The 20,006-nt window shown below is 36.8% G+C and overlaps 1 protein-coding gene across 1 annotated transcript; it reads right to left on the bottom strand.

The window, feature by feature from the left end:
* Window positions 1–9,507: 9,507 nt before the first annotated feature.
* On the bottom strand, window positions 9,508–10,747 carry LOC143549836 (F-box protein PP2-B13-like). The gene is made up of 3 exons (XM_077040629.1): window positions 10,426–10,747; window positions 10,195–10,313; window positions 9,508–10,046 (listed from the first exon to the last, which is right to left on the bottom strand). Exons 1-3 carry the CDS (start codon window positions 10,687–10,689, stop codon window positions 9,587–9,589), a joined length of 843 nt encoding a protein of 280 aa, XP_076896744.1. The 5' UTR covers window positions 10,690–10,747; the 3' UTR covers window positions 9,508–9,586.
* Window positions 10,748–20,006: the final 9,259 nt, after the last annotated feature.

Raw genomic sequence — 20,006 nt, 5'->3', positions numbered from 1 at the left:
TATGTATCTTCGGATGCATAATGGAAGGTAAGTATATGTATTGTATGATGTATGATTAACTAGAACTCACTCAGCGTAGCTGACTTTTGGTATGCACGCATGTGAGTAGGATGAGACATCTGGCGTGAGCGGGACACATGGTAGAAGAATAAGAGTCTGACATCTGAAGACTTGTTATGTTTCATAATTAATGTTTTGATTTTAAAAGACAAGATGAATGTTTTAAGACATATTATGAATTATTATTGTAATGTTATGAAAGTTTTATATAATAGAACTGTGTTTATGATTAAATCCAACGTCCAATGTAGGGCACCGGGAACGGGGCCTTACATCCCCTTTCCGTGAGGGGGTGGTGGTGGTGTCGAGTGTGGGTGGAACAATAGTAAAGGTGTTTGCCTTGAAACATCACGGGTCCTTTTTCACTAACACTCCCATAAACGAGTACCTCGGGAAATGGGCTCGTGATGGTCTAAGGCAGGGGCTGGTAGTGACACAATCGGGGGTAATGGTTCACCCTCGGTCCCACTCTCGAAGTATGGAATAATAATAGCTCGTGATGACGACATCTGTGATATATAACCAATTCTTAGTAATCGTTAGAATTAATAATAAATATATGAACACTTAAATATATATACACATATATTTATTTACTTACACTTTTACCTTTAGATTCGCGAGGCGGGAAGAAGCATGTGTTATAATATTCGGTTATAGTTTAGAAATTTTAAATTTTTTAATTCTCTATAACGATTGGCTCTAATACCAACTTCTGTCACACCCTGAAAACCCATAATGATAATCGGCGGATGACTAGGGTTTATGCCTTTCGGGCGGTGAGAGATGCCAATAGCCATTTATAAAAACACAACGTTGAATATGTTAGAATAAACATATTTATTTAAATATCAGAGTTTTACACGAATATTATTATTAAAAACGGAAACTTAGTTCAACATAAAACTTATTCAAACACCCACGCGTCTTTCCCGCTCCTCCTCGCGTAACCATCATTTACCTGAAAATCATATTAAAATAGTTTTTGGGTTAACACGAATGTTGGTGAGTTTTTTCAACTTGTTAACTAATGACAATCCTAATCCCAAATCAAAACCCATGGCTCATATGGGTGATTTCATCCATAATCCATATTCAATATTTCAACCATAAACACACTAAATTTCATCACTAAATCAACACTCAATCTCATTTATTCAACAATCTTAAGTAAACTTAATATTGACAATTCAAAGTAAGCTACCATATAACCATAACTAATCATTTTACCAACTTAATCACTTTCTTACACACATACACAAACCCAAGGCACACATGCATGCACAGATCCATATCAAACTTTGCATGTTCAATACCAATTACACTATAATCAAGCTTTAACCAAATCATTTAAACTAAAATGCCCAATATTAAGCTTGGTTACCTTGGGTTTTTAGTTTTGAGGCTAAGGGTATGGAGACAAGAACTTGGGTATGCTTAAAATCCTTTTCTTTGCCTCTTGATTCTTGGTTTCTGATTATGCTTCCACTAGAATTCCTTAACTAATCTTAATGGGTGTGTTATTTTGAATTTATGACTAATATCAAGTGGGGTGGGGGTAGCCGGTTTATGAAGAGGGAAAGAAATAGTTAGAGTGGTGAGTTGGAGTGTAGAGTATGTATGTGTATTATTGTGAAGCTTCCAAGTAATATGTTGCAATCATTGTATGTATGATATCTTGTGTGTGATTGGACAAAAAGCGATGTGGGGTTGGAGTGTGTTGGCCGAGAGAGAGGGGGGATGGGAAGGGTTGGGTGATTTTTGGGTATAATATATTAAGTATGGGTAATAAAGTTTAACGTAAAGCGTAAAATATCTAGCCAAACGAAGTCCGTTTTTGGTAATATTTGCCAGACTTTGAATGAAATTGGATTGTAGTCAGTAACTGCCTAAGAACCTAATTTTTTTGAAAAACTTGGCGTCGGGTTCTTACGGTGTCATACACTGGCTTTCGGATTGCTTATTTTCTAGTTTTCGCTATTCGAATCTTCTAAAATTAAGTTTATATACTGTCTATAATATTCTAATATATATATATTAATTTTTCGAGGCCATTTAGACACGTTTAGGAATTTATCCGTTTCTAATTCATTACTCGAGATCATTCCGCGCAGTGTTCGCTACGCGAAAAATTTGAACTTTTTCAAACTTAATATTATAAAACTCAACTAAAATCAAAGATTTTGGACGAAATATTTTTTTTCTATATATTTATTTTATTAATTACTACACGATCGATTACGATTACGATAAATACCAGAATTGTCTAATTTTTGGTGGTCATCACAGAGTTGCAGCGGAGAAGTGGATTTTAGGGATTAGAAAATAATATTTAATGAGGTTTTCTAGGGACATCACCTACTTTTACCAAAACACCCATCAATACACCTCGTATAGGACTATACGGGGCGTATAAGTCCCCATATATGCCCCTTATAGCCGTATACGAGGCGTATAGGGAGGGGGTGTGGGGTCTTTCTAATAGGACCCTATTTAATTAGCTGTCTTTGTGTGTCTGCACACTTTTTTTTCATATTGTTTTTCATATTTATATTTTTTTTAATAAAAGTAACATAATAAAAGATAAATGATTATTCACTTGGATAACCTTGTGCCTTGTTAGTTTTTTTTTAAATAAAATTAACTAGTTTTATTTACTTTATTTTGTTATATTATTATTTTCATTTTATTTTGCATAAAAATAGTTTCTCTTTATATATATATTTTCAAAAGTTTTTGGCTTTGCCACTGTGTTTATATAAAAAATATATAAATTTTATTTATACTTTTATTGCATACTTAAATTGGGGTGTGTTTTTTGCACTGGCTTGAGGTCTTGTTGCCTCAACGCAGTTCATGATTTGCGTAATTTCGTTTTGTATTATAGATTGTTTTATCTTTTTTAAGTGACTCGACCTAACCCGACTCTATGGTATTGAAATTGTTTTTTAACATTTAGCGATAGACAACTGATCCTCAAAATTTCCGACCCTTGTGAGAAAATTTTCTGGGTCCGCCAATAAGCATAAGTTGTTTTCTATTTCTCAATACAGAAATACGAATCAACATACTGGTCCAAGTTGACATCTCTTATGAAAGCAACAAATTAAAGTCGTTGCATGCACACAAGGAACACCTTCAACTTGCCAAACCCGACAAGTGCATTTCTGCTCATCAAGCAAGACCTCCCAATGTTTTCCCATGTGTTTCACTTCAGCTCGATGCTCACCACTTCTACAAACTTCATATTCACCCAAGTTCTATATATATCATAAAGAAAACATTAGCATTGTTCATATTGACATATAACAATAATTAATAAGCATTACATTCACCTTAAAAAATTTGGTTGAGATAGCTCTTCGTGTTTGGTACAATTATATGCCCTTCCATCTTTTTCAGATTTTTCCTTTTCTTAGCGAAACATACCATTATCTTTTCCCTTATGGAATCAAGGAGATCAATTATAGGCTGATAACGCAATTCACCTATCCAAGAGTTAAATGCTTTTGAGATATTGTTGGTAATATAGTCACACTTGGATGTTGTTCCAAACCTGCTACAACTCCATACCTTTGTATGATTCTAATTAATATACGTAAATGGATCTTGACGTACAATACCAATCTCATTTAATAATCTCTCTTATTCAGTAGCACTATAGGTTCTAGCTGCTTGCCATAAGTTCCTACTAAAGAACACACCATGAATATGTCTCTTGAAATTACTATACATGTGCCTAGTGCATTCTCTATGTTCGACATCCAGATAAACCTGTTCTGTGTTATTGCTACTTCTAAACTTTTTTGTGTCTGAAGATATAACAAGACCATTAGGTCTACATATTGCTTTTTTTAAGCAAATCGAGAAACCATGTCCATGAATTTTTGTTTTCTGATTCAAGTACACCATCAAAAATCGAAAAAATAGAGTTGTTACTACCAATGCTTGTGGCAGCGACTAGTAGCCCATGTAACTTTCCTTTCAAGTGACAAGCATCAAGAGCAATATATGGATGAAATCCGTCAAGAAACCCCTTTGAGCAAGCTCGTAATGAGATAAGAAAAAAGCATAAAAACAGTTTATTGTTACCCTTTGTCTCAAAATCAATGGCACCACATTTCCCAGGTTTATGTTTTGCAATTTTTCTGTAAACTCATTCATCTTCATGAATGAGTCTTCCCATTCGAGTAGGAGAATCAGTTTCTCTTCATGTCTTAACCTACACAATTTTGTATAAAGTTATAGTTTATTAACAATAAAAAGTCACTTTTTTTAAATTAATTAATATACTTACTTGGAATGTAACTCCATCTTGCATGATAAAAGCATGAATTCTCCACTTACACTCCTTGTCTATACAGCTTGCTGTGTATCGGGTCGTGTCACTTTTAAATCCAATTTTTCTATTAAAATTATATCATCACGTTTTTATAAGTAAAATAAAGGGTTATGCGTCTTTTGGACGCTTTGGCCGATAATAATTTCAACTGAGTTTATCGCTACTATTGGTCTCAAATTATAAAAAAATTAGCTCTTAGTGGTCCCCTGGTTCTTTAAAAAAAACACCTTAACTGCGTTAACTTTTTTCCGAATTTCGAATTTACTTTCAGGGATTTTGACCAAAAGGATTATACGAATCAATTGATGTAAAATTGTAGCATCCCGTTTTCCCATTTCGGTTAATAAAATGAAAATATGAGTTATTATGAGTCGGGCTAGTGTTAGGTTAAATAGATATGGGTTATGGACTTGGATTATGAAGGAAAGAAGGAAAGACCATGGGCTTAAGCCCATGATCCATAATATATAAACCTTAATTACTAACTAATTCATTCATTTACACATATTCCATACACCATCCAAAACACACACTTAAGCTCTCTCTCTAGTTTTTCTCTTTTCTCTAGCCGAACCAAGAAGGAAAACCGATTCCGATCCAAGGTAATGATAGTATGATTACATGATATTGTATGAACTCAAACCCGTTAGATTTAGTCACGAAATGACGAGCCGACACCTTTAAACCGTTAAAGTCACAAGATCCAGGTGGAATCGGGTATGAACCGAGTATAAGATGAGCCTAGGGGTCACCCCAGCTCAGATCTGGATCGAACGGGATGAAAAACGGTGAAAATGGTGCAAAAACACGTTTTTCCTGCCACTGCCCCGGTTTTCACTCGGTGACGGCGGCCGGAAAGGCGGCGGGTACGAGGTTAGCATGTCAAAGAATGTTTCTGACATTCTCTGACCTAACCCTAATTCGTTAACGGAGGGTTAACGAACTAGAGGTAATTCATCAGGATGATTCCTTAACGAAAGCTTAACGAACTAGCCTTAGTTCGTATCCAAATTCGTTAAGGAAAAGATAACGAATTAACCCCAGTTCGTTATAACCATTCTTTAAAAAGAGATAACGAATTAGATGGTTCAATTCGTTACAGAGGGGTCATTCGCTATGAAGTTCAATTCGTCAAAGGACCAGTTCGCTATAGGTCCAATTCGTCAAAGGACCAGTTCGTTATAAGGTCCAGTTCGTTACAAGTACCAGTTCGTTATAATAGTAAATTCGTTATAAAGTAACAAATGGGTCATTCGTTATGAACCCAATTCGTTAAGAACCAAGAAACGAACTAGAAGTTTGATAAAATGACAGAACAATCCCTGGACTTAGAAAAAGAATGATATAATTACGTAATAGCCCTTGGACTTTGATAATTTATGAAAGATACCTTTAAAGGTTAAAGAGTAACGATTAACTAACCGATAAAGGTTCAATGAAGTAAAACCGGCTTAGACGCTTAAGATTAATTAAGTAAACAATAAGAAGAGCTAGAACCGTATTTAGTATATGTTATGATTATACAGTTAGTCGTGCACAGCTCAAGAAAGGAATAACCATAAACGGAGAACGTAATCGTGTTCAGGTGAGTTTCTAGCCCCACTTCCTTGTTATTTTTTCGGGGCTGTGTGCACACTCGATGTGATAATTAATACACTTACCTTAAGTAGTAAGTGTATGCCTTGTATGATCAATGTATGAATGAATGCTTGACGGTGCGTGAACGATCTTCGGATATTACATGTACCGCCAGGTGGTAGTTTAAAGATATGATTGCTATATATAATGTATGAATGATGTATGTATGTGATATTATATATGAATGATTAATAGTACGTGAACAATCTTCGGATATTACACGTATTGTTAAGGAAAGTATGTAAAGAAAGGTATGGTATGATTGCACGGAACAAAGGGACCAGACCCTAATAATATCTGTGAGAATAGGGGTCAGACCCTTATAATATCTGTGAGGATAGGGACGAGACCCTAATAATATATGTGAGGCTAGGGACCAGACCCTAATAATATCTATGAGGATAGGGACCAGACCCTAATAATATCTGTGATGTTGGGGACCAGACCTTATAATATCTATGATATTGGGACCAGACCCTTATAATATATGTGAGGTTATAGGGCGGAAGGCTTTTTAAGTAGTATGGATAGTTATGCATGTAAGTATGAATGATGTAACACCTTCGGGAATGTGTGCAAGTATGTGAACTGATTGTATGTTGTATGATTAACTAGAACTCACTCAGCGTAGCTGACTTTTCGTATGCACGCAGGTGAGTAAAATGAGGCAGCTCGCTTGAGGGGAAACATATGGCATGGAATTGAAGACACTATCATCTCAAGGAAATGTTATGTTGTTTAAAAGACAATGTTTTATGTTTAAATGATTTGAATGCTCGTTAAGACAAGAATTTCTGGTTATGTAATATATTGGTTTGAAGTTTTCATATCCCACTTGATGTTTTAATTAACTCTGATATTTAGAACTGTGTTTACGAGTAAATCCAACGTCTAAAGTGGGGCACCGGTAACGGGGCCTTACAACAACTTAGCTCGAAATGATGTTACAAACGGCGAAATTTTTGTTTATTGAAATTCCAAACGCCCGATTTCAAGCACTAATCAAGCTGTTTGGAGCATTGTTTCGATCTAAGTAAATCCAACGTCTAAAGTGGGGCACCGGTAACGGGGCCTTACAACAACTTAGCTCGAAATGATGTTACAAACGGCGAAATTTTTGTTTATTGAAATTCCAAACGCTCGATTTCAAGCACTAATCAAGCTGTTTGGAGCATTGTTTCGATCTAAGTTTTACATCAATCGACTCGTATTCTCATTCCGATTAAAACCCTAAAAAACAGTTTGAAATTCAAGAAAAAAGAAAAAAAGTTAACGCTGTTACGTTTTTCTTAATCGGGGGCCACTGAGATACAAAATTTTTAAATTTAGGATCACTGATGGTGATAAACTCGGTAAGGATTAATATCTGCTAATAGCATTTGATTAGCCTTTTTAAAATCCATAAACCTTTTGTTTATGTAGCCTTATGGGGTTTGAGCCCCACCCCGCAGTCGCTCTCTTTAAAGAGCAAAATGGTCATCATGAAAGACACTGACCACCTCCTTTCGCTGGCTTTTTTGCAATGAAATATAAAATGAAACCTTCCTGAAAAAAATTCTTAACAATGATCGTTTTAAATATAAAAACGGAAGATATTTAGAAAAAGATATATTATTTTAAAATATAAATAAAACAAAATATCTTTTTATCGAAAAACTACAAGGGCATGCAGTGTCGTGATCAAGAATCGTGCGTTCTTTTTCTTAGAGCATCCACAACGGGGGCCAATCCCCAAGGTCTGAACACACATGGCATATCACGGACAGATGATGGTGCAGATGCAACCGATGTGGAGGTGATGTTTGTGATGTAGGTCCAAATCTACAACCTTGCAACGGACTACAAAGTGGGCCCTTTTATCAAAGGCCAAATTAATACTCCCACCGTCCCATTATAAGTGTCCTGGTTCGATAAAAATATCTTTTTATCGAAAAACTACAAGGGCATGCAGTGTCGTGATCAAGAATCGTGCGTTCTTTTTCTTAGAGCATCCACAACGGGGGCCAATCCCCAAGGTCTGAACACACATGGCATATCACGGACGGATGATGGTGCAGATGCAACCGATGTGGAGGTGATGTTTGTGATGTAGGTCCAAATCTACAACCTTGCAACGGACTACAAAGTGGGCCCTTTTATCAAAGGCCAAATTAATACTCCCACCGTCCCATTATAAGTGTCCTGGTTTGATTTTTCAAGTCTTTGTTTTGCAACCTTGACCGTAAATATTTTTGTTCGTGTCATATAATACTTGATGAAAATTATATCAATGTAAATGCATTTAAAACCTAATCCATTCATATATTTTACATCAAGTATTATATAACACAAACAAAAATATTGTCGGTTAAAGTTAAAAAGAAAGACTTGAAAAATCAAACTAGGACACTTATAATGAGACGGAGGGAGTAATAATCTTGAACGGAAAAGGTTTAGAATACAGGTGCTTACTCTTTGATTTGTGGATTCAAATTGGAACATCAATGATGCTCTAAGAAATATCCAGGAAATGAATGTATAGCGGCTGTGGAAGAAGCAAAGAAGAAAGAGAAGGAGATTAGGTTAAAACATATTCTGAATTTATCATGTATTTATGTTCTTTCTTTTTTTTTTTGCATCTTGTTAACAAATTTATACCTTTTATCCTTTTGTTATAAGGTTTCATAAAATTAACCCTAAATTTTTACAATGTATTTTTTTTTATTTCTTTTTTAACCTTTTTTTTAACTAAATTGAAATTATGTTAAAAAATTAAATATATAATCACTTCTATAAAAACTAAGTTTCTTATAAAAGTAATTTAGTAAATAAATATTAATTGTAGAGGTAGGTGATGATGTGGTAGTTTGTGGATGTTTGTTGTTGTGGAAGAAAGTAGAGGTTTTTGAGAAAAGTTTGAAATCTGTTATGATGCTGATGTGACGGTTTGTGAAAGTTTGTTGTTGTAGATGCTCTTACTATAACATATATTAATTTGGTTTATTACTATCGGGCCCATGAGCCCTGTTATCTCTATTCTCTATATATTTTTAATTACCTTTCCCAATATTTCTTTCAGTTTGTATTGTATTTTAAACATTTTCTGTGTTCTAAATTATCACAAATTGTTGAAGGTCATTGCATAACAAATACAGTCTGAAATCAAAGGATTCACCGAAAATAATAATTATAATCATAATAGTAATAATATTAAAATTAATATTAATAATAATAATATATAATGTTATATATTAATTTTTTATTAACTGAGACTATGTTATCAGAGAAGGTCATGAAGTAAGGCTGCACTCTTTCATGGAAATTGGTATATTTTAACATAATAACATTCATTTTTCTGGAAGGTAAACAAGAAAACAGAAGTAAGCAAACACTTATAAACAATATATTGCTTTCCCTTTCATGAAAGAATTACATACAAAAAGAATAAAGAATTATGTAGACATATTCCTTTTAATTTCTATATATTCTTTAGTTTTTTTTTTATGATTTCAATTCTTAGGTTTTGAATAAAAGAATTTAAATGGCATTTGGTTAGATTTAAACTTGTTAACATTTAGGCCTAACTTCAATCCCCTCAATGATAAGTCCTCCTTTTAGTTGATGGCCCTTGACCTCCATTAAATTCATCTTCACCATCTCACCTTTTCCTCCAACAAAAAACTCTCCAAGTTCAACTTCCAGCCATCCATCCCCTCTTTTGCTCGGACGCCGGCCATCTCCTTCAACCACCCTTTTCTCCATCATCTGTCTCCGGTTCATGAAGAACAACGATCCAAGCTGTTGCTTTTGTTCATCCATAGGGCATAAATATGTTGTGTTGGTAACGGCGCATTCGTCTTTTGAGATTGATGTCTCAGACGGAATAGAGTCCAACCCAAATGCATGATCGGAAACTTTGATTATGAGATAAGCGCCATATGTTGTATTAGGAGATAGATCTTGAGTGCCTATTCTTCCTTTAATTTCCAAGTTGGATATTGTTTTCAACTCAATTACCTCAGAAAATCTGCACAATATTTATGAAAAAAAAATTCAATTTAAATCTTTCAGCTAGAGTATGTTACATGTAACACTATTAATAGTTAAAAATAAAATCTATAATTCTTAAAGTTGAAAAACAACACATTTGACAAAAATGTAGAACTTTAACTAACCTTGATGTAGAGTGAGTAGTCCATGTCCAATGATTTGGTTCATTGCTTAAAGAAATAGAAAGTGCTCTTGCAGATAAGAGAAAGCTCTTCTTTCCACTAACTTTGTTTAGTGTAAAACACTGCATTTATTAAACAAATTAAAAAGTCAATACTTTAATCATTTAGATTAATGGATATTAACTTTTGAAAATGGGAAGAAAAATATAACCAGTAACAGATAAACAAACTTACACTGACTCCACCATCTATGAGAATAGAATCACATAGCTGGAAAAACAATTCTTTCTTTGAACGAAACCCGAGTTGAGTGTGTGCTCTTGAGAGCAATTGAGGGAGATCAGATGGCAAGAATCTGCTCCAAACGAGGTCGGATTCAGCGGCTGACCTCAACGAAGACGATGCAAGCATTAATCTGCATGTGTCTGGTGGAGATGTGAGAGACACAATTGCGGAAATACAGTCTTCTGGCAACATGTTCAATGATCTGGTAGCCATTTCTAGGATTTGAGATCAGTTAAATCTTTATAGGAATGATATATGGTGGGTGGGTTATGTTGTGTCTTTATATACTTTTGCAATTAAATCTTTCTTGGAGGGCTGCCTGCAGGGTGCATGGGGCCAGTGGTTATTTCTGGGAAACCAGAGGTGTGGTTGACTGAGGTGTGGACATATTAAGTCTAGGCAACTTGTGTGCTAACGCTGTATTTCTTTGATTTGAATTATTCTGAATTGAACATGTGGGTCATATATACCACCAAACATATTTCTTAATACCATAGTCATAAATAATGAGGTAATAGTCTGGGGGAACAAAAAGTAATCTAGAGGAACAATGTGAGTACAAATATAATTCGGTTAATATAGTAAATTTAAGTCAGAATAGTCTCGTAAGCGGCGTTTGATATCCTTTTAATAATTTTGTTAAGGGGCTTTCTCTGAATTAGTTAACATTAAGTGTGTTTGATTTATCAGATCAAATCAAGTCGAAAATATGTACTATCATCTTGCAACTCGAATATGTAGATTGGTGTATTCTTTTATGATCATGTTGTTCAGTATAATGCATGCATACGTCTCGCTCCTAATCCTTGTTACGGTCATGGCTCACATGAGTGGCCTATATATACCCCATTTTCCCTTTAGAACACCGAAAGCAAGCTCCACGTATTTTCTTGCTTGACTGTTGGACCGTCACCACTTCAAGCATGACTATCAGGATTGGTGATCACCTCTCATATGTTGGTCTCACAATTCCATTGGACAACTTCTCCAAACAAGCAGTGTAAAGTCAATGCTACTGATTATCCCATTTAGGTGATGTTTCTCTTCATGTGCTTGATACAAAAGTGCAATGTCGTGGCTTGTCAGCCTACGTAAAAACTCGATGTTGTATAACTAAATTACGACATTACAAAAAACTATGTGCATTCACTCAAAGTCCTATCATCCTTACATAAGAACTCATCGTATTAGTCGGGAGGATTACCGGTTGCGAGTTTTTTAATAGCCGATGTGCATTTTTGTAATGTCATAAAACTGTTTCTCTTTATCTTGTCTATGCCCTCTTGAAACCATTCAAATTTTACTTTTATACCGCTTATAATAACAACAAATATTTCCACATAGTATGCCTTGCTCTAAACGTAGCGTCATTTATTTTAAGTTGTCAATGAAATAATAGTGGAGAATATATTATTGTAGATGCTGCGTGAGATGAATAAATTTCCAAATTCATCCATCTTGTTTGAGCGTATATAGAAATTTGATAGAAATGTTTGAATATTGAAATAAAACGGTTAACTAGAGTAGGGCTATATATTAAATAGGTAAATTTTTTTTGTTAGTTTTGTAACATCCCGATCCGTGTCTAGTTATAATAATAACCCATAATATTATAACTTATATTTAAAAGCGGTAGATATAGTTTATGGATGGAAATTTCATATAAGGATAAAAGACATTCATGTTAAAGATAATGGGTCATATTACTAATTTCCATAAGATGAAGGGTTGAAATGGGAAATATGAAACTTAACATTTGACTAAATAGTCAAATTTATATGAAAAAGGGCAGTGTGTGTTGACAAGAACAAGGAAAAAGACGAAGGGGGGAAACCCAATTTATTTCTTGATCTAATCTCCGGAATCTAAATAAAATGCAAGGCAATTGGTCTTCTAAATTCGTTGTAGACACTACCTACACCCACCAAGTAAGTGTCTTCTTCTTCTTCTTCTTCATGTATTGAACCCCATGAATGAACCTGAAGCTCTTTGATGGGATTTATGTTTTCGACCAAATTATGGTTCTTGTTAGCTTAGATACTATGTAAATGATACTTGCATGAGTTAGTTTGTTATTAATTTGATGGTTTATTCACGTTATGATTACTTGGATAATTGTGTGCATAATTAGTGGGATGGGTCATTTTGGTAACATTCTATTGTTGCTAAATAAACTCAGGCAAGGTGTTTGATGAAATGCCTTAGTGAGCGAAAATTGTGATGAATGATGGATTCGACTCTTGTTGCCTAATAGATTCTTATGAGATATTCAGAGGAACACGAATGTAGATGATTCGTGTTAAATCGAGTGGAATTCAGTTGTAAAACACATGTCGTTTACATTATGGCCCATTAGAGAAAATTATGTTAAATTGTAATAATCTATGCACTCTAACATGTCATGGCTGAATTGGATGTTACATAGGTCAAAGCTTGGAGGCTAACAAATCAGTGGATCATTCCAATTTCTAGTAAATCCTACGGGCTGTTAGACAAGATATTATTCCATATTTAAATAATGTCTAATTGTATAGGGTCTAGTTTGTATTATTCAAGTCTATATATATCTTGTAATCTCCTTATTATTATTTACAATAACAATTATATTCCCTCTGATTAACTTGGTATCACAGCCAATTATTTCTAACCCTAATTTCTGCAGCACAAACCTGCCGGCCCTACCTTTATTATTAACTTTTTTTCCTGACCACACAGGAGCAGCCTTGTTGTTGTCTTCCTCCGCTGTACCACTCCTCCAATCTTCCTATTTCTTTCTTTTTCTAAAACCAATTACCTATGGCCACCCTCACTGCTTTTGATCAAAAAGAAAAAGCAGTCCACAACTCCCATAAGTTTGGATTTACCCTCAACTCCGATAACTACAGTTCCTGGTTGTTGGTTATTCACCCGTTCTTAGTCACCAATAATCTCTTTGGTTATATTGACAGAACCATACCCTGCCCTCCAACCACTATAACTGTTCCTGCAGACCCTCCCAAAGATAATGCACCTGCACCACCACCCGAATCCCAAACCAATTCACAGTACCCAATTTGGCTTTCCAACGATGCACACGTTCGGATGCTCCTTATCTCCACTATCTCTGAAGGCGCTTTACATCATGCCAGAGGCACTCTTACTGCCCATGACCTTTGGCTTGACCTAGAGCGGGCCTTTGCACCTCACACTTCCTCCCGAGAATATACCTTAAAAACACAACTTTTAAGGATTGAGATGAAGGCTGATGAAACCCCTACAGCATACCTCCAATGTGCATAAGAATATGCCTCTGCCCTAGCTAATATTGGCGAACCCTTGAAAGAAAAATACCTTTTTATGATGGTTATTTCTGGCCTACGTGACGAATACATGGCGTTAAGACCACGGCCCTTACTCGTCAATTTGCTTACAACGAACTTCATGCCGTGATTGCGGATCACGACCATATGCTTAAACGTTCCGCCCCAATTGTTCCACCTACTCAAGAATTCTCAGCCATGGCTCCTACTTCGGTTAAACCCACCGGAGGCAGCCCTACACCGCCATCAGATGCGGCTGTTCAGGCGGTCCAACAACTGGCGGCCTAACTTGGTGTGCAACTTCAGTTGCCATCTCAGCCCCAAGCCTTCTACACTAACCGATCCGGCAACAATCGCTCCAAAAATCGGCAGGGTAACAGTCGTGGACGCGGTAGTTCCAATCGCTCGGGTGGCCCTGGTGGTGGAAATCGCAGTCAATTCAGTTGGGCATCAAATCAGAATGTAGTTTATGGATCCTGTCACAGGTGTGGCATAGGGCATCTCCCCACTCACTATCCTAATCGGGACCCAGCCACTGTTCTCCCAAGACAGCAGCCAACAGCTAATTTTGTAGATATCCAGGTCATATGCTTCATCTTCTTGGCTCCCGGACACGGGCTCTAGTCATCATGTTTCCCCAGATCTCTCTTGTTTCGAGCACTCTGATGCATATCATGGCGGTGACAACCTCCATGTTGGCAATGGTAAGGGTCTACCAATTTTACATATTTGCTCATCCACATTAATTCCCCAAACTGTACCTTTAACCTTATCAATATCCTACACGTTCCTGAAATTAAACAAAACCTCCTTTCTGTTCAAAAATTTTGTCGGGATAATTATGTTTATTTTGAATTTCACGATTCTTTCTTTTCTGTGAAGGACATGTCTACACACACTACCCTCCTCACGGGTCCAAGTAATGATGGGCTCTACTCGCTTCGGCTTCCAAGACAACAAGCTATTTCTAAAACTGCCTTTTCTGCTCATCGTGCTTCCTCCAACATTTGGCATCAAAGATTGGGCATCCTCATCCTCAGCTTTTGAAGTCAATGTTGTCTTTTTATCATTTACCTTTGAATAACAATAATTTTTCTGTTTCTTTTTGTGAACCTTGTTCTATTGGAAAATCATCAAAATTACATTTGTTATCTTCTACTTTTAAAAGTACACGTATTTTAGATTTGCTTATTTGTGACGTCTGGGGACCCGCCCCGATTCCATCTAGTGAGGGTCACAATTATTTTCTTTTGTGTGTAGATCACTTTTCCAAATTCATGTGGATTTTTCCATTCAAACATAAATCTGATGTCTATAATATTTTTAAACAGTTTCTGGTTATGGTTGAACGAAAATTTCACACCAAACTTAAACAGGTCCAAACTGATGGGGGTGGAGAATTTCGGTCTCTATCCACCTTCATTCAATCATTAGGCATTCTTCATCGCCTTTCCTGTCCACACACCAGCGAACAAAATGGTGTTGTGGAACGTCGACACTGACACGTGGTTGAAACAGGTCTCACTTTACTTGCTCAATCTCATGTGCCACATCGTTTCTGGCATTTTGCCTTTGAAACCGTTGTCTACCTTATTAACCGCACGCCTTCACGCTCCAATTCATCTCTCTCTCCTTTTCAACATCTTTTTCATCATCCACCCCATTACTCCTTTTTAAAAGTCTTTGGTTCACAATGTTTTCCCCACCTACGTCCTTACAACAGACACAAAATTACTCCATGTGTCTTTCTTGGATATAGCCCCCATCATCATGGTTATCGGTGCTTTGACCTAGAAACCGAGCGGACATACATTGTCCGGCATATTCGCTTCAATGAACTCGGTTTTCCATTCAAACCTTCTCCACTTAACAATCTTCACTCCCCTTCACCTTCTCCTGACCCCTATGTCTGTATATATCCCAATCCACATGACACCGATGACTTTATCCCACCTTCCGTACAACAAAATACCACCTCTATGGCTGCTGGTAACCCACCAGACCAGCCTTCACCAGCTGCTGTCCCAGCCTCCCCAGCAGCGGGAATACATGTCCCACCTCCTCCTTCACCTCCTAGGCCTCCCCTAATCCATACCTACCATTGCCGCCAAATACGACCCTCCCAAACAGCCACCAACCAGCCCCAAAACAACACTCATACAGCCACCGAACAGCCCCAAAACAGTAACCAGACAACACTAAACCAGGCCCAAACCAATACCTAAAAAGCTACTCGTCCTCGACCTTCTAATCTTCGGCCCAACCTAAAAACTACCACACCCTACAACATATCATCCTTTACCTCTTCTACCATTGACCCTAACACCGAACCAGCCTCCTCTACTATTGCCCACACTTTCCCTTAATGGCGTAAAGCTATGGCAGATGAATACTCGGCACTTTTGAAAAATGACACATGGTCACTAGTTCCTCGTGTTCCGGGTTCTAATATCGTCGATTGCAAATGGGTTTACAAGATTAAGCGGGACCCAAAGGGGACGATTCAACATTATAAGGCTCGATTAGTGGCCAAAGGGTTTCGACGGGTATTGACTACAAGGAAACATTTAGTCCTGTGGTCAAGACAACCACTATTCGTATTGTTCTTTCTTTGGCGATCACGCAAAAGTGGGCCCATCGTTAGTTAGACGTTCAAAATGCTTTACTGCATGGAGCCTTAAAAGAGATTGTTTATCTCCAGCAGCCGCAAGGCTTTGTGGATCCTCACAAACCGGATCATTTATTCTTACTGCACAAGCCATTGTATGGGCTAAAACAAGCCCCACATACTTGGTTTCATCAGTTGTCTTCCACCTTACATCAGCTTGGGTTTCGAGGCTCCAAAACCGATCAGTCTTTGTTTATTTACACCTCCAAGGCCACGATACTTTATATGTTGGTATATGTTGACGACATCATAATTACAGGTAATGATCCAAAGGCTGTTGATGCGGTTATTAGCCACCTTGTTCGAACTTACCCTATTCAGAATATGGGCAAGCTTTCTTATTTTTGGGTATTGAGATTGTTTCCAAAGGGGCTGACATCATTTTATCTCAACAAAAGTATATTTTGGAGCTTCTACAAAAAGCAGGCCTATTGGACTCTAAACCCTTCTCCTCTCCAATTTCTACATCAACAAATCTTGCTTTAGAGGACAGTCTACCATTTGCCAATCCGGCACGCTATCAACAAGTTGTCGGGGCTTTACAATATGCCACCATTTCCCATCCGGACATCACCTTTGCAGCCAACAAGGTCTGCCAATTTATGCAGTCTCTGACGGAGAATCATTGGTCCTTGGTAAAGCGTATTTTGCGGTACTTAAAGGGTACTTTCTCCCACGGCTTGCTTGTTCAGCAACAGTCTACTCAAGTTCTCCATGCCTATGCAGATTCAACCTTCAACAATCTGTCCGCTTTCTCAGATGCTGACTGGGCTGGGTGTCCAGATGACCGTCGTTCCACGGGGGGATTTGCTATCTATTTAGGGTGTAATCTTGTCTCGTGGTGTGCACGTAAACAGAAAACCGTCTCTCGGTCATCTACAGAATCGGAGTATAAAACTCTAGCTGATGTAGTTTTTGAACTCAGTTGGATATAATCCGTTTTTCAAGCATTACGGGTCCCAGTTCGCTCAACTCCTACATTGTGGTGTGATAATCTCGGAGCCACATACTTATCAGCCAATCCGGTATTTCATGCCTGCACAAAGCATATTGAAGTTGATTTCCATTCAGTTCGTGAAAGAGTCGCTAGAGGTCAACTCTAAGTACAATTCATCACTACAGATGATCAGATTGCCGACATATTTACAAAGCCTCTGTCTACTCAACGTTTTCTCTTTCTTAGATCCAAGCTAAGAGTCGTTTCCCGGCCTTAGCTGGCGGGGGGATGTTAGACAAGATATTATTCCATATTTAAATAATGTCTAATTATATAGGGTCTAGTTTGTATTATTCAAGTCTATATATATCTTGTAATCTCCTTATTATTATTTACAATAACAATTATATTCCCTCTGATTAACTCGGGCTAAGGTAAGTGTATCTTACAATTATACATACGACGTCTATTTGACAAATTTACGGCTCTTATTGGTAATGTACGTTTTAGACCAAGTATAATATGGAGTCTATTCTATGTTCCGGTGCAAGAGAACACATGTCTAATAACTTAAATAAACATATGTGTAACAACAAAATGTGGGCGCGTTAACGATCTAGAAAAGGATCTGTAATTCGTCTATCTCGCGTTGGGCCTATTCGAACGGGTAAGTGTTGGGATTCTAAGCGCTGAATGCGGATGTTGATCCTCGAAAAAGGTTGGCCAATAGCGCTAGTTAAGTATATTTTTATGTTGTAAGAATCGATGGTTAAACAATACAATTAGGGAATTGAAAATAGAAAATATTTGGAAAACTTCGGTTACCGGCGCCTGGGGCTCCATCATCGGAGCCTGAGGCGCTGAGATAGGCCCCAGGGCCTGAAACTGTTTGCGGATGGCGCCTTGGGCGGCGACCCTGTTTTTGCAAAAAAAAAATTTATTTTCTAAGCCGTCTTATAATCGTTTAATTGGCCAAATACATAGTTGTTTACCTATTAGGCTATGTGTAGTGAACGTGCTACAACATGGGGCGTTTTGCACCATGTGGCGCCCAGTCAGCAAAGTGTGGGTTTTTATTTTAGGAGTGTAGTGGTGTTGTAACCCAATACATATATATATATATATATATATATATATATATATATATATATATATATATATATATATATGGTAAGGGTCAAGAGAGAACTCATTGTTACGGAGAAAACTAAAGAACTCTAAAGTATAGGGTTATATTTGTAAATTGCCTTCAATAAAAAGTAGATTACGTCTTTCTTGTTCGACGAACTCACTGGCTTCCCCTGTGCAACCTCCATTATTCAGAAATGAACACCTGCAAATCGCAAATCGTGATAGATCAATGATTTTGAACCCTAATAATCGATTATTTCAATCGTTAACATGTCAATTCCAGGTATTTATAATCCAGTTGTTATCTTCTTTAGTCATTCGTGTTTTTAAATTGATTTACACTTGTTTCACTATTATATGATAGGTGTTACTTCGTCTAATATTTCTACATGCAAAATAGACATTATAATTCCCAAATTAGGCGAATCTAGGTTAGAACTGAAACCAATTCTAATCTATGAAAAACCCTAATTATTTTAATCCGAGTGCTCAATGGAGTTCATACGTTGATATTGATTCATTATCGTTCAAGGCTAATGGTATTCTATTGCAATCTGGTGGCTTTGATAAACAAGGTAACATCTTATTATATGCTACATATATGTAATATAATGTTAAGTAGTACATATATGTATTATAGTGTATGCAGTTAGCATATGTTAGCTGCAAACAAAGGCAAGCCCTTGAAAGCTATTGTTGAACAAGTTCATGATGAGAGCTCACTTCGTGTGTATTTACTTCAAGAATTTCATTTTTTTCAAAATTTCAATTTGTTCAATACTTGTTGCTAGAATCCAGAACTTTAATTGTGATCTGACAAGATTTACATATTATTTTTAATAGGCACCATCAATGGGAATTGAAGAAAACAAACTGTCACACCCCCATCTTAGGCCTAGGAGTATGATCAATAGTTGGTACCACAAGTGTAAATAAATCAGAGTTACGTTAATTTAACAGAAGTCTTATAAAACTTGTGGGTTTAATTTGTATATATTTACATTAAACAAAAGTTGGGATTTTAAAAGATTCCCAAACTTAAGTGTAAAAGATTACTTGTTTTTACATTACAAAAAAAACACCATCATTATATATTAAGGTTTGAAAAAAAGATCCGAGCCATCAGATTTAAACATAGCACTTCGATGCTTCCAAGCCCTAATCTTGTTCACCTGCAAAATGTAATAAAATATGTCAGCAACGAATGCTGGTGAACACGCTGACGCAAAAATATTTCTTTTACTTTATTACCCCTCGAGACTACGCCTGCCTCGGCCCAACGTGGTTTAGGAATAACAAAGTCAAATAACACATTATAAATATGAGCCTCTACGCTAGGTCACCTCAGCAAACACCGCAGCGTTCGACTTAGTTAATTACCCGTAAATATACACAACGGTCGCACCCCCTGCAGGAGAGCATCCTACGACCAAGGGTGGTGTGATCATGCCCATACATTGCATAATACCACATATGTAAGGATCCAGACATACGT

Source organism: Bidens hawaiensis, unplaced genomic scaffold (assembly GCF_021521415.1).
Source record: "Bidens hawaiensis isolate Kalapana, Puna unplaced genomic scaffold, B.hawaiensis_p1.1 tig00015850_1, whole genome shotgun sequence".
Taxonomy (NCBI): Eukaryota; Viridiplantae; Streptophyta; class Magnoliopsida; order Asterales; family Asteraceae; genus Bidens; species Bidens hawaiensis.
Note: the sequence above shows the minus strand (reverse complement) of the source record. Positions and strands in the feature narration are given on the sequence as shown.

What these genes read in the sequence shown, in the direction of transcription:
- LOC143549836 (XM_077040629.1), bottom strand. Translation starts at nt 10,689, where the DNA reads ATGGCTACCAGATCATTGAACATGTTGCCAGAAGACTGTATTTCCGCA. An exon ending in TCATAGATGGTGGAGTCAGT is followed by an intron (nt 10,314 to 10,425) that starts GTAAGTTTGTTT and finishes TAATAAATGCAG; the next exon opens with TGTTTTACACTAAACAAAGT. An exon ending in ACTACTCACTCTACATCAAG is followed by an intron (nt 10,047 to 10,194) that starts GTTAGTTAAAGT and finishes AATATTGTGCAG; the next exon opens with ATTTTCTGAGGTAATTGAGT.